Genomic DNA, 14,810 nt, shown 5'->3' with positions numbered 1-14,810 from the left:
AAACCTTTAACCATATACAATTTTGTTAAATGTTAGAAACCTTTATTTAATGTTAGAGGTATATAAACTACCGCAATTCCTAATCGAAACATTATCCTTATTTAAAAACTTAAAACATGCATAATTAAATATGTTTCAAGTTTTCTAAATATTTATGTACAAAAAAAATTTAAATAAATATGTATATATATTACATATATATTGGAAAAACAAGCCTAATAAGTTTAATACCAACATTAATATATTAAGCATATTGTTTGGACTGCATTATCTACCATCCCATAAAATCATTAAAAGTTTTGATATAATTAATTAAGCGTATCTTCTTTGAATTTTACTATCTAAAAGCTGTTATATATTTCTTGCTATCATAAATAGTAAATTAATTATTTACGAATACTTTATTAATTCTAAATAACGATTCCAAGCAACTCTGTAAAGCTGTTAAAAGCAAAACTAAAGTACGAAGCTGTCACAGAAGGAATGACAACATAAATGTCAATTTTCAATCGTCGCGACTCGCGAGTTGAGCAGCCGAATATTTAATTTACCATTATTTTATTGTTGGAAATTTGCAAAGTGAACGATTATAAACCTGTGAAAACTTACTTCTTAAACTATCTTTGGTAATCACTAGTTGTTTGTACAGTATAATGTTCAAACCGCAAGGTCATTGTTCGTTAAGCTAATCTACGGGTCTAGAAGAGTGAGTGATGTGAAAAGTGGTTGTGCTTTTTAGTATCGAAGGATCTAATTAACAAATTAAATAAAATTAAATGATTTGGAGAAAAAGCTAAAATTAACAAAGAAAGTATTCAATTTATACGCAGTGTTGGTAAAAAGTCAGGTAAAGGAAGCACCCAGTAACTATAGAGAAAAAATCGAAACAAAGACAATTTTGCAGGTACGACTCTTACTGCGTTTGGCCGCATCTCTCGTTTGCCATACTTACCGATTTCGGTCTTTGTTTCGTATAAATCTTCGTTTTATGGCCGACACTATTAGCCAATTTTGAATATTTTCCAACTTTATGTTCGCAAAAAAAAAATTAACACAATTCGCCCTCTATGTATAAATTGGTTTTTTAATTGATAAATGTTTTAAGAGCCCAATGTCGGCAAATTGGTCATGTATTTCTGCAACATGCCAATGCATCATAGTTTAGAAACCGTCCACCAAATCATACAGATATATCACTCATCACAGTGCTCATTCATAACGACAAAGTCGGCATACACATTCTCATACACCTAGTATTGGTGGTATATATGTAAGTGAACAAGATATTGATATGGCTACGACAACAACGGCAACAACTGAAAATGCATTGAAACACCCACAGCAACTGCAATTAGCGGAGGCTGGTGGGGATAGGCAGCAGCAGCAGCGGCAGCGTATAAGCCATATAGCGGAGGAGTCATCGACTATAAATGGGTGCGTTACACAGACAGCGGTAAAGGAGGAAATTGACGAAGTGGAGCAACACACCCAAAAAGCGCAAAATACCAACAACAAAACATACAGTTATGAAAATGAAGCTGTAGAAGGAACACCGGCTACACCTGCTGTGACAGCGATGTCAGTAATGGCCATGAATGAAGCACCAGAATCTCGTTTGTGTGGAAAAAAATTGTTGTTGTGTCGACGCTTTAAGGATTGTGGTGGAATTTTGCGTAACTTTAATTCTTTGCCATTATTCGTATATGCGACATCGCCATCCACGCATGCCATCTCGGCCGATGGCGTGGGCGTGGCTAAGGAGGCCGTAGCAGCGGCAGACGCTATAGTTCTAAAGGTGAGTAAATGTTTAATTTCTATTTAACTAATAACCAATCAATTTGTGGAAAATACTTAATTTTTAAAATAAATAATTTTTAACACATATCACAGGGGTGAAATATCTGTGTTGCGTTTTTGTTGCACCTGTGCTGCGCTATTGAAAATTAACTTCCGGTCTGATTGACTATGCCATTACTTATTTTGCAAAAAACGTTTTTGTACATTTATTGCCACTGCTTTGTTCGGCCCTGAGCTATTCTTCCGCCCTGATTATGCCACGTTGCACTGTAGCGGCGCTGCATTGTTGAATTGCTTCGTTGCGCACTTAATATTTTACTGGTTTACTTGTGGTTTTCGCTTAACTACAATATAATTCACATAATTTACCAATTTAAGTACTTGTAGCATATTTATAAATTTATGTTATGTGCCTCGCACTCTATAATTACTATGTATAAATACATACGTACGTTTGTATATGCTTTTATTTATATTATTTAATTAAACCATTTCTGTTGGCATTCGTTTTTGTATCGATATATGTATTGTTTTTATTAGTGCAGGTTGTTATGGTGTTTTTTTTAAAGCTACTCTGTTTGTTGTTGCATGTTTTCTGCTTGGAGTTTACGCTTGGCTGATTGCCTCCGTCTGTTGTATAACAGTGCAAAGTCAGTGCGATCACCCGATGCCGTTGACAGCCATTGCTGCCGGTACAGCACCATTAACAACAATGCAACCCCCACCACCTGTGCAGCAAAATGCAACATTAGCTTTTGCTAAAATGGTTTTATTTTACATTTTATTGCTGTTTTGCTATCGATCCCTCTTTGCGTTTGTCGATTTCAAAAATATTTGAATATGTAAGTATATAGCATACATGTACATATGGTACTTTGTTGTTGAATAATATCGAATTTATATAAATACAGGCATATTTTTTTAAGTGGTTGGTGAAGCATGTACAATTGCTTACATATATGTACGTATGTATATACTAAAGCTCTGTTGACGTATTGACATTGTCAACGCGCTAACGCAAAGCGTAAATTTTTGAAAATTGCTTTCGAAAACTTGTGTTGCTGTGTTACCGTAAGGTTCCTAATGCACTTGCTCAGCGTATGCGTTTTTAAACTTAAGTTAATATACATAAATTTCTGGTACATGCTTTTTATATGTACATGTATGATATACCATATGTATTGTATGTATGTGTGCGTTATTAATATGCGTGCAGGCTTATAACGTGCCACACATATTGCACGTACATCAAAATTGGTTTAGAGAACGGTTCTAGCCTTGCAACAGTCGCAGTTGCAATTACGTTTGTATGTACATATGCCGTGTTAGTGGTGTGCGTGAAAGAGTTCATATACTCTGCTGTAGAAGGGTGCATTTCAGATATTTACTATTTAATTGCTTCACTAACGTCTATTACTTTCTAGTGTAACCACCAGTTGTGGTTGGCACTTCATATGTGTACATATGTATTATAAAAAAATATAAATTGCTTACATACATATGTCAATATTATTTAGGTACCATAGTTACCAAGTTGAAACACCTAACCGGAACTGACCCGGTTTGTTCACCGGCGGAGTACTATTAACTCGGCAGAATTTCTCAAAATTATTTCAGGAATGGTTTTTTGTCACGAGCATTACTTAACATCAGCATTGCAAATAATGCAATCAAAAATAATTGAATTAACATTTGAATTAAATATATTTTATTTTGTTAAGCCGAGCATCTGAATAAAACAATATTTTCAAATTATTCCCAAATACCCGAATAAAAACATTTAAAATAAATTTTTAATCTCAAATATGGATTTAAAGAAAAAGCTATAATAACCTTCAGAAATAAAAAGATTTTCCACACAAAAACTTGATTTTGATCGGTCAGTGTGTATGACAGCTATATGATATAGTGCTCATTTATATATATATTTTATAGAGTTTCCGACGTTTCCTTCTAGGTGTTACAAACTTCGTAGCATACTTAATAAACCCCGAGGCGGGTTTTTTTGTATCGTACGATTTTTGGGATCAACAATTAGAAATTAAATTTTTAACGAAAAATTAAATGTTCTAATCGCAAATACCGGAGTGAAAATAAAAAAATGGGAATCCCTCCTTAACAACTAGAATTAAATTAAATAAATTGTTTAGCTGTTGAATTAGAATTTTTTCGTTTATCAATTTTTAATTCCGATTTTGACCGTTTATCAATTTTAAATTTTTACTTACATTTTATATTACATTAAAAAAAAATGAACTATCAATTTGTAATCTCAAAAATTTTGGATTAAAATTAAATTTTTAGTTTTATATATTGGATTTTGAAATTTGAATTTGTAACATATTTGGTAAAATATGGTATACATTTTTTTTGTAAAAATTCGTAATTTATTTTTGATAATTTAAAAATATTTTTTTGGAAAATTCAATTTTTTTTTGAAAATTATTTTTTATTTTTATTTAAAATTTCTAAGTTTTTTTAAAACTAATTTTTAACCCATAATTGGAATTAAAAATTGAAAATCAAGTTTTTTAACACAATTTTCAATGAAAAAATTTGCAACCCTGTTAAAAATTCACGTATGTATATAAAGTTTATGTTTAACTAATAATCATAATTTCCTTCAAGTTTTTTTTCACAAAAATTATGAATGAATTTCGATTGATATGATTTTTCACCGATTATGTAAGTATGCATGCACCTCATGCATAAAGCAAGTATGTACTTATATAAATATTTATGTATGTACATATGTATGGCGCAGGCGTGCACCATGATGCTCATCATACAAATTGTACGTGCTTGACGTTTCGCGCTGACAAATTCGTGGCTTCTCCTACATCGAAAAATTGCAAAGCTACAGGTGTACCAGCGGCAGCTCATCAAATTATTGTGTACGCTTGCGCGCTATGCTTCACTTGCGCTTTTGTACCGTCGTTCGAGCGTATTTAAGGCACGATGAACATGCAAACATATGTACATGTATGTATGTATATACACAGGTATGCATACCTACATGTGTTGCAACGCTTCGTCGCATGTTGTAGCGGTGAGTGCGCAATTCATTGAATTTACACAGCAATCCCTCCCAAGTGCTGTGCGATATTGCGCTCTGCGCACACAAAATCAAAAATGTATGAATTGCCATGGCTGCAGCCCCAGTTTGCAGCAGCAGTAAACCACTGACTTGTGACGTGCGCGCATGTAGCACGTATGTACATACATACATATGTATGTCCATGTAGGCTTTTATTATCAAGCGTCAGCCAACCACCAGCTTTCAACTGCCACATTTCCGACGGCCGCCTTTTGCAGTCAACAACAACGGGATCGCATCACAGCGCATCGCACAATCGGCATTGCAACTGTGCAGCGTATTGGCAGCTGGCAACCGGTAGCGGCAAAGCGTTGTTATCATTATAACTGATTTTTACGCTGGTAACTGTGTAACGTTGCACTTACCTATGCATATATATACATATGTACACAATGTAGTTGGTGTTTTTAGTTCGGCTCCAATCGCGTCTTGCTGCCAACGAATTCACTGAGTGCGGCCTTTTTCGCTATTGCAGCCGCAATTAGCGCTCGGTGGCCACAGCTCGAAATTCATTGTCGACTAAAATTGAGAATTGAGGTTGCTTGCCTGCTTGCTTGCTTGCTTGTCAGTAACCTATAGTTCGTATTATTGCGTGTTGCATACAAAGTAGCAACGCTGCTTCAATCATTTTGGCGTTGGTTGCTGTGGATTTTTTTAGGCTTGGCTGTAAACAATAACATATCGAGGACTTTTCATAGATTTGCTTGTTGCACTGGCCGCTGCTGCCGCGGCTTTGTTTACACCTACCCATCCTCAATCGTTTATTTATCATGCTTACTTATTTGAGTCGAACAAATGGCTGAAAGCATTTAATTGTTAAAATTCATTTATTTTGAAAAAATGTGTAGACAAGTTTACATATGTACATATTGAACGCACTCACCCATCTACATACATACATACATGTCCACACATGTAAAAGTCACTTGCTGTATTCTCGGAAGCTTCTTTTTTGGGCTCGCTGCTGCTCACTTTTCAATTGCAGTTATCATTACGTATGTGTTTTATGATTCTTCCAACAAACACACCTTGCACCCACATAGATGTTTACGCACACTCAATAGGCTTGGCATTTGTCCCACGCGATTTCTATGCTTCACTCATCATTTGTCTCTCACAGATATTCGATTGATCAATGCCACTCACTTGCATACATATGTTTATGGCATACATATATGTGTATACGCTTATATAGTTCTGCCGTGTTTAGGTGATGAGTCGCAAATAAATTAACATTAAAATCATCTAACGGGGGACTCAAGAAACATGCTGTTGCAAAGGGTTCGTATCACAGAGAGAGAGAGAAGATGTGGTTAGAGTCAAGCGGGGACTCATTGAAAGCAGGAAATATTTTTGATATGTCGAGGTCAATTTTGGATAGGTAGAAGTTTCAACTGCTCACAATATCCAGAGCGAACTTGTGCAAGAGTCACTCTATTAGACTCTGTTAGATGACCTTGACGACAACCAAACTATAACTTACCACCCAAGCGGGGACTAGATAACCGTTACAACAACAACATGCAGGGCTTAATCGCCGGGAGACATTCTGTTGTCGTACGTTACGTGCAGTGATCTGGCACCTTTCAAACTTCTTCCGCGTGAAAGAGCACAGGCGGTCAAATATAAGTCCTTAAAACTTAGGGTTGTTAACAGTCGGAATTTTATTGCCATCGACCGCGCTATTATGATCCACTCTGTATTCCTTCGTCCAGTTCGTGAATATGGTCGCTGCGGATTCAGTGGGGAAGAGTGTCAAGCTCTCTTGCATCAATTCCAGAGGCTGACGACAATAACGTACAATCATCTGTGTATTAGGTGACGAAAATTGCCTCTGGTGATTAAGACAGATTCGAGATATAGCAGTTAAACAGTAGCGCTGAGAGGACACCACCCTGCAGCGGATTGCTGTATAATTCTTCCATACTATTGGATAATTCCCGACCGCTCATGTCTGTTAGCGTTGTGTGGTTGAGAAGTTCAAAAATACTAAAATTTTCTTTTAACAGGGTGGTGGACCACAAATTATCAGAGTATTTTTGACGCTAAGTGCTGAAATGCATGTTGTTGGTCTGCTTGTCTTAGATAGTAAGCGAAAGTTGAGAGTAACAAGGCCTCAAGTGTCTTTACTACTGGGAAAAGCAGAGTTATCGGACGATAAGACTCCCCTAGTTTGGCGGGTTTTGTCAGGTTTCAGTAGTGGAACCACTTTTCCGACTTTCCACACATCGGGTGTATGAAGAATGGTCAACGACAGATTGAGGTTATCGGTTAGATATTTTACTCTCGTCGAGCATAGATGCCTTATACCCTCTGGTCTAATGCACTTAGACGATTTCGTCTCGTTGATGCGACCCTTAATCTATCATCGGTGAGAGTAGGTGGCACCCATTCTTTTGAGATTTAATTATACTAACGAAATTGTCTCTAAATGTTTTTTTGAGTTATTGTGTTTTATGCCAATAATCGAGGACTACTTCTTGCATTAGCTTAGCTCTGATATAATCCACTCAATGGCAAACAATACTGCTCCTTGAGGACGTTTCAAAACAAAACTCGACTCAGAAATCTTCTCAAATTGATTTTATTACTTTTTCTTGACGTGTAAGAACAACAGCTAAACGTTATCAGTGAATTTGACGAAATATTTAATGTGACTCACTGTTTTACACACATACATACACCTAACCGCTGTTACCAACTTTTTCTGTAGAAGCCTTTCCGCTTATAAGTAAGCAGTAGAATAGAAATTCTTATCTTGTGACAACTGTTTTCACTCGTTTTGGTTATCTTTTATGCAATTTTTGCATTTACTTTTTGTTTGTGATTCTATTATTCTTGCAAATTCTTCTTTCTTCAAGCAAAATATCGCACATATACATATACGTTTACAATTACAGTGCGAAATATGAGTACGGATTTATAATAATATCTATATATACTCGTTCATAAATATTTATTATATTATTTACTTTTGACTTTAGTGCTTCCTTAAGGTCGCCTGCTTTCTTGATCTGCCCGTAAATCAAGCGTTTAGTTGAGATTTACTTAGCTGTTGTCAGTTAAACACTAGAAAAGTTGACAGCTTAAGTATATAAATGTAGTACATATGTACTAATAAATATGTTGCTGAAATTCAGCTTATGCTTCCATTCTCTCGCTTCTCGTGTGTCTTAATTCCTCATTTGTTTATTATTCATCTGTATACTATCACATATGGTGGCATTATCAGTGTTAGTATTTCTCAAATGTTCGGCGATTTTCGCTTTGTAGCACATACAGCTGTGTTAAACGATAGATCTACTCGTACATATCATACTTGTATATCGATTATGGCGGTAAAAAGATTTTAGATAAAGAATTGGTATTAAAGCACACACACATTGCTGAAGTCATGCGCATGTTGTTTATATAATTTACTGTTGTTGTTGTAAACATAAAAAATGGTCCAAAATATAATATTTGCTGCGGCGGTGAGAATATTTATTTGAATTTACCATATAACCAGGTATCATCCGAAAATGCTCTGACAAGATCTAAAATCGAATCTACGTAACCGAAACGTACCCGAGTGTTATACAAATTTTAAATACTGCAAACTCGGCAGCATTTATCAAAATTATTTGGAGAAAATTTTCAGCCACTAAAACAATAAGCTGTGAGCGCTTTAAAGATAGAAAAATTGCCTTGTATAACCAGCATTGATAATTTTCCGACTTCTCTTCAAGTTGTACGACGTTTCAGTACATTCTGATCTACGGAATAATTACGGCATCAGCTCTGTAGGAAAGCTCGCGCTTTTGTTTTAAAGGTTTCACTGGTAACTTTTGGTCTACTTATGTATAGGCGGAATTTTAGACTGATTGTTTATAGTATAGGAACTTTAAGATGTTCTCAAAATGTTCGGTTTTTCAAAAATTGAGTTTGGGCTTTAAGAAAAAAAATTTGAAATGAGCTGCAATAATCTTCCTTCTTTTTTTTTTCTAAAACACTCAACGATTTCCCTGTTGTCAACAAAAAAACGGCCACCTGTGCCTGAACTATTTTCAGTGCTCTTCTCCTTCCTCAAACGTGTTACTAGTTTTCTGTTGTAATCACAAATTTTCAAAAGTGACACAAGCTCTTGCCAAAAATACTGAGCAAAGTTCAAAAAAGTGATCAAAATAGCACTGAAAGATCGTTGAATCACCACTAGAGGAAATCTCTAATGTCGTAAATACTTCAGTTTATACATGATTTGCAATTATTTAATAGTTTTTTTGCACGATATTGATTTTATGAGAGAACCGTTTTATAAACAACGTTCCAGGTGTTTCTTGTGATAAAACACCGTTATACGGTAAGGAGGCCGAAACCTAGGTCTATCATTAGAATGTAAGAATCCCAAAGAGTTGGCACAGAGAAAAAATTCCAGATCGAGAAAATTTCAATGTTTTACTTACTGCTTTCTTCGATGACAAGAAGGAGGGACTGAAGATGGATGAATCTATATGAAAAACTACCCTATTGAGGTAAAACAATTCTCATCTTTGATGGGAGATTCTCTATGATTGAGTATAAAATTCTGCATAACTAGAAACGGAAAAAGCGTTTATCAGTATGGTTATGAGACTTGAAAGATGATTTGAAAAAAAAGTGCGTGTGTTACATTGAAAAGTATCACAATAATATTGATGAATAAATAAAAAGTTCTCAACAAAAATTTTCAAGAAAGTTGCACTGATCTGTCCTGTGATTAGTAGTAATGTGCAATATAAAATATTGTTACAGCAGCGATTAGTAATAGTCAGGCAACTATATATTAGTTGTCTTACATAATAGGGGTATACGAACTGCTTGTAATGATCCTCAACTAAACGAAAATCTTTCATAGCTTTTAGGTAGACACATTTAAGATAGTGAGTACATAGATAAGTTTGTCTTCGCCTATAGGGGTGCCAAATAAGGAAAATATGCCTTCATTCAAACTTGTTTGCGGTTAGAATGATTCAGCCTGAATTTACATAAAACTGATTAGCTGTAGCTTGTGTGCGGTTGCTTGCAACCCATATATACATATATACATACTTACGTGTATGTAGAACCAACAGCTGTTTTTACCGCTGTCATATTATCGCATTGTCGAGAACGCAACCGTTTTGAATTTCCACGCTTATAAGCAGCACAAATTATTATTTAATACTTCCCCTTCTGTAGATATCCATGTGTGTGCGTGTGTATGTTTGTCTAGCATTGCATTTGTAGAAATATTAAATGAAATTTGAAAACCATTCATAAATTTAAAAATGCATTTCGATTTTAGACATTAATAAGTGTATTGGATAGTAAATATTTAATCTAAGCTGCCTCTATGCCACCATTCGAGTAGCCGTGACTGCTGCGGTGCCGCTTGTTGTTGTGCTTCTAATTGTTGTTGTACTTGTGAGATCTTTTTAATACTCCCATTCAAATATGATATCTTCCGAATTTCCCAGCCGATACTTTAAGTGTTAATGTTAAGTGCCTTTACATACATATATTATATATAAATAGGTATATTATATATACATATTAGGGTGGAGCGAAAAAAAAATTTATTTTTTGCTTAGCCTGAGGGTAAAATTTGTAGATTAAAAAAAAAAGAAAATTTATGGAAAAAAAAATCTAGAAGCGGCCCACTCACTTTGAAAGTAAAGTTCCTTACGCGTTAAAATAAAATTTGAGTGAAAAACCGGCAAATTTGATAGTTTTTATGAAAAGAAAAGAGTTTAAACCAAAAAAAATTTTTTTTTTGTCCAAAAATAATGATTATATTTATTGTATTTGATTTTTATTTGTTTGCTCAAAAACAAGAATTATTCATGATTTATTGTAAATTTAATAAATAATAAAACTCAATTCAAAATAAATTTTACGTGATTTTTAAAATAAAACTTAGAATCCTTAAAGTCTCTGAAAAATTGCCTTAAAATATTCTAACTTCAACCGTTAATATCTTTTAAGCTGTTAGGTTTAAGAAAAAAATCGTATGAAAGCTTTTTTGTTGAGCATTCAACTTCCTATCAAGTCTATGAAAAGTGATATTTTTTCAAGTAGTGGGAAGCGAGATTTGAATATTTATATATTTGATAATAAGAAAAAAATAGATAACATTAAAACGGAGGACTTTCCCGTTACAGTCTCTTGGAAAAACTTTTTTTAGATGTGTCTAAGAACCTATTTTTCAGAGTGCCAATGATTACGATTAATTTTTTTTGCCCAAAATAAAACTCACTTTTGTTCACAGGTATCTTATGAAGTGTTTTACTAACTTTGCTGCATGCTCTTTTTTCAGTTCTATTTTGTGAATAACGCAAAAATATGGTAAGAATTTATTAATTATTATTTCAATGAATTTGAATCGTATTTGCCTTACTTTTGAATAACTTACATATTTTGGATCTGATAGCGATAAAATGCAATAGTCGTACAAACCAGTACATATATCGTGTGTGTGAAATATCAAGGCCCTAACTCAATAATTACGCTTGATATTAATTTTTTCTAATTTTTGGAGAGGCGGAAATGGGGCGTGGTAATATCATATTATAAATCTGTTCCTTACAAAAAAGTTTGCGAAAACCTTCATAAGAAACCTGTAATCTATTTACAAATGAGTTTTATTTTGAGCATAAAAAAAATATATAAAAACCACAAATAATGATTATTTTTTATTAATTTTTTTTTTGCTAAAAAAAACGATTATTTTTGATTTTTATTTTTTTTTTTTGCTAAAAAATACTTATTATTTATGATTTATTGTAAAATTATTAAAAATCATCGTGGAAATGCTAAGATCATCGAAAAAGGATTAACACGACTTTATCTGTTTGTTTATATGTATGTCGATTCTAAGTATTTGATTTTTTCATTTAAAAATCGCAACAATAATTATTATTTACGCTCCCTGCAGTTTTTTCTTCTTATGCATTTTCTAACCCAATACAAAAAATCATTATAAAGCGGAAACTGATAGTTTCGTTGGAAAATTACTGCTCTACAAAAATGGTCTCTTATAATTTACCGAGTACCGAAAAGCGAAATATATATATTTTTACCCACCCTAATATACTATGTGTATTTACATATAACGGTTTGTATATATATATTTGTATATACACATGTATGTGTGAGGCTTATTTATGCGCCCACATTGCATTGAAGGCAATGAATTTTTGAATGATTTTTCAAACACTCGCTCACTCTTTACGGCAAACAATTCAGATTTTTCTTTTATCTCTAACACCTAATAAATTGCAATCGTTGTATATAAAGCTGTCTATATTGTATAACTTACTTTTCTCGAAGCTCTAAGGAAACAATTCAAAATGTGGCAGACGATTTTACAGCGACTTGATGGCTTAAAAATTCAAATTAGTCGGTGCTTTTAGAAGTTTTGGCTTTTTCATGTGTCTCGTCTGCTCGCGCTTTCATCGTTTTCTATGTTAATTGCTTAGTTGCAATTGATAGTTGGTATAAAACTTTAACGACTAACTTATTTTTAAGAAAAAATTGTGTGCAAATTAAAGAATTAAATTTTTTTGCCGGAATTTAATTGGAATTTTGCTTTGTCCGTCACCAATATCTTATATTTAGTTATTTCTTATATATGTTTGTTTGGTTTGTTCACGCTTTAAGCCAACTCGTTTTTTATGTTAGCAACAAAAGTTGTTTTTTGTCTTTGTTTTCGTTTGTCGTCAACGTCCGTGCAACTAACCTAGAAAGTCAAGCAAAGATTTTAAAGTGCATAAAATTTAAATGATTCTAAGCGTTTATCAACAATTGACGTGTTGAATACTAATTACGCGAACTTAAATTTGTATCAGCATCGCAATCGGTATAAGGCGAGCAAGAATCATGTGTCGAATTTAAAACATAATTATAATGCTGATATTAGACTTTGCGCGAAAATGTTCGCGGAAATAACATCCTTTTTGAGATTTAGTAATAAATAAATATAATAATTATTATGTATACTCAAATATTCCTTTTGTATTTGAAATGTGTTCTTTTTTTAGTTATGAAGTTTCGAACGTGTTTCTCAGGGGATTCAAATTTCAAGTATATTTAGTATAGAGGGATATTATCAAAAATGTAATCATTTTAATGTTACAAATTAAAAAATAAAAAATAAAAAACTGCAAAGTTTTCGACGATTTTTTCTAAAAAATGTTCAAAGGTTTTTAACTGACAAATATAAATGATATTTGGAAAAGGTTGATGGCAATCAATTAGCGCAAGAAGCGATATTTTTTGTTTCACTATTGTAAGATCTTTATGATCTCGCTATCTCGTTTCATCGTTGAGTGAGCTTAAATCCTTAATGCAATTGTTGACTAGGCTGAAATTAATCTTTGGTGTCGAGGAGGCCAGCAATGCCGCCTGGCTATCCGTGTATATGATTGCTTTTTGTATCCTTCCGTAGTTATTCAATAGATCTCTATGATTAGTATTTTCGCTTGGATAATTCTGTCTGAGTTTGTTAGACGTATAGAGACAGAGATAACAAGATCGTTGGAGGATGTTCCCGTCTCTAATCCGCAGTCTATTTTGGATCCGGTGGTATAGATTGAGGTGGTATCCCTTCCCCTACAAAACTCTTCTCCACTAACATTTAGAGGGTATACTTACCTGGTACTCTCTATAGAAATCCAATATTGGGAGCATGTAATCTGATTTATTAAAATTCTGCTGGTTCAGTATATTGCTTTGTCCATAACCCTTTCGGTTCCAACCCGCTAACTTTTTCATTCCTATAGCAGAACATGCTGCCACATTCTAAATGAAAACGTCCATTGGCAGTTGATGCATGAGCCGGTAACCCCTGTACAGGGTGCTCTCCAAAGTTAATTGATCTACCACTTGGCGAGAACATTTTATATACCCTCCATATGTGTTTGTGTATATACACTGTAATCTAGAGGTAAAATAATTATAGAAGGAGTAAGCGAAGGAATTATTATTATTCCTTACATCTGATAAGCTGGGCACAAAGAGAACCGCAGAATAAAAGACCTTGGTTCTGTTTTTATTTTTAATGGTTTAGCTCACTTTTCAATTCTTAGAACGGAAGTTGAGAATACGATGCTTTAAGGACATTTTTCAGAATCATGATAAACATTTTTTATTAATCTGTTGCTGATAATAAATTCTCACATTACATATGTGCCTTAATGCATAAAAAACGATGTTTGTTGGTCTTATGGAGATAAAGTCAATATGACCTGTGTGTAACTTTCACATATTACTGGTTGAATTCGTGCATAGCTGATGTACCGGTTGTACTGTTATCTTTTAATTTACTCATATGTGATCGTTCTCTAGGTCGAATTAATAGCGTTTATTAAGTATAAGCTTACCAAAATTTTTAATTTCATTCAAAATCACACAATGCGAGCGATTTATTTCCTTTTCAGTACATTCCGTGCACTTTCTATATCTCATTGTATATAAAAATAAATTTCTTCACACTTGAGTTAAACCACTTCAACCCCTTTTTAGTCACAATAAATAAGTTTTTATGTAAATTCTTCAAGGTATCATCTTGCATCAGGGTAATTCCCTTAAGTAGCCCTGAGTACCTGAGGTGCATTGGACACACAAGAAACACAGTTAGACATTCTAAAAACAAACACTATTTCAATTGTAATCACTTCATTGGCTTGCGGCAGCTCCGGTCCTTGTCTGCACCTTTTTCTGTTTACTTACCCGCACTTATAAATCACCGAAAAGCAGATCCACTTGTATAAATTGTGCATTTTATGTAAACAAAACCCCAAAAATCAATGTTTAGGCTCACATATGTCTAATATTCGAGTGGCTGGAAATTTATGCGGGCTGGCAACATCTGTTGTGTTTTTACGCTAATTATCGCGTATCAAAATAAAAGAGTAGCCGG

At 33.8% G+C, this 14,810-nt stretch overlaps 1 protein-coding gene across 4 annotated transcripts in view; it reads left to right on the top strand.

The window, feature by feature from the left end:
- The first annotated feature begins 487 nt into the window (after positions 1-487).
- Positions 488-14,810, top strand: part of jvl (javelin-like) — a 156,116-nt gene continuing 141,793 nt past the window's right edge. For 2 of the 4 annotated variants that reach the window (XM_070105991.1, XM_036356858.2), the window contains exon 1: positions 488-1,795. In XM_070105991.1, the coding sequence (XP_069962092.1) occupies positions 1,292-1,795 (504 nt within the window). In that variant the 5' untranslated portion in view covers positions 488-1,291. The remainder of the gene's footprint in view (positions 1,796-14,810) is intronic. The other 2 variants (XM_036356855.2, XM_036356853.2) reach the window with 2 other exon arrangements.

The sequence above is a fragment of the Bactrocera oleae genome, chromosome 2 (assembly GCF_042242935.1).
Source record: "Bactrocera oleae isolate idBacOlea1 chromosome 2, idBacOlea1, whole genome shotgun sequence".
Lineage (NCBI taxonomy): Eukaryota > Metazoa > Arthropoda > Insecta > Diptera > Tephritidae > Bactrocera > Bactrocera oleae.
This window is presented reverse-complemented; position numbering and strand designations above follow the sequence as displayed.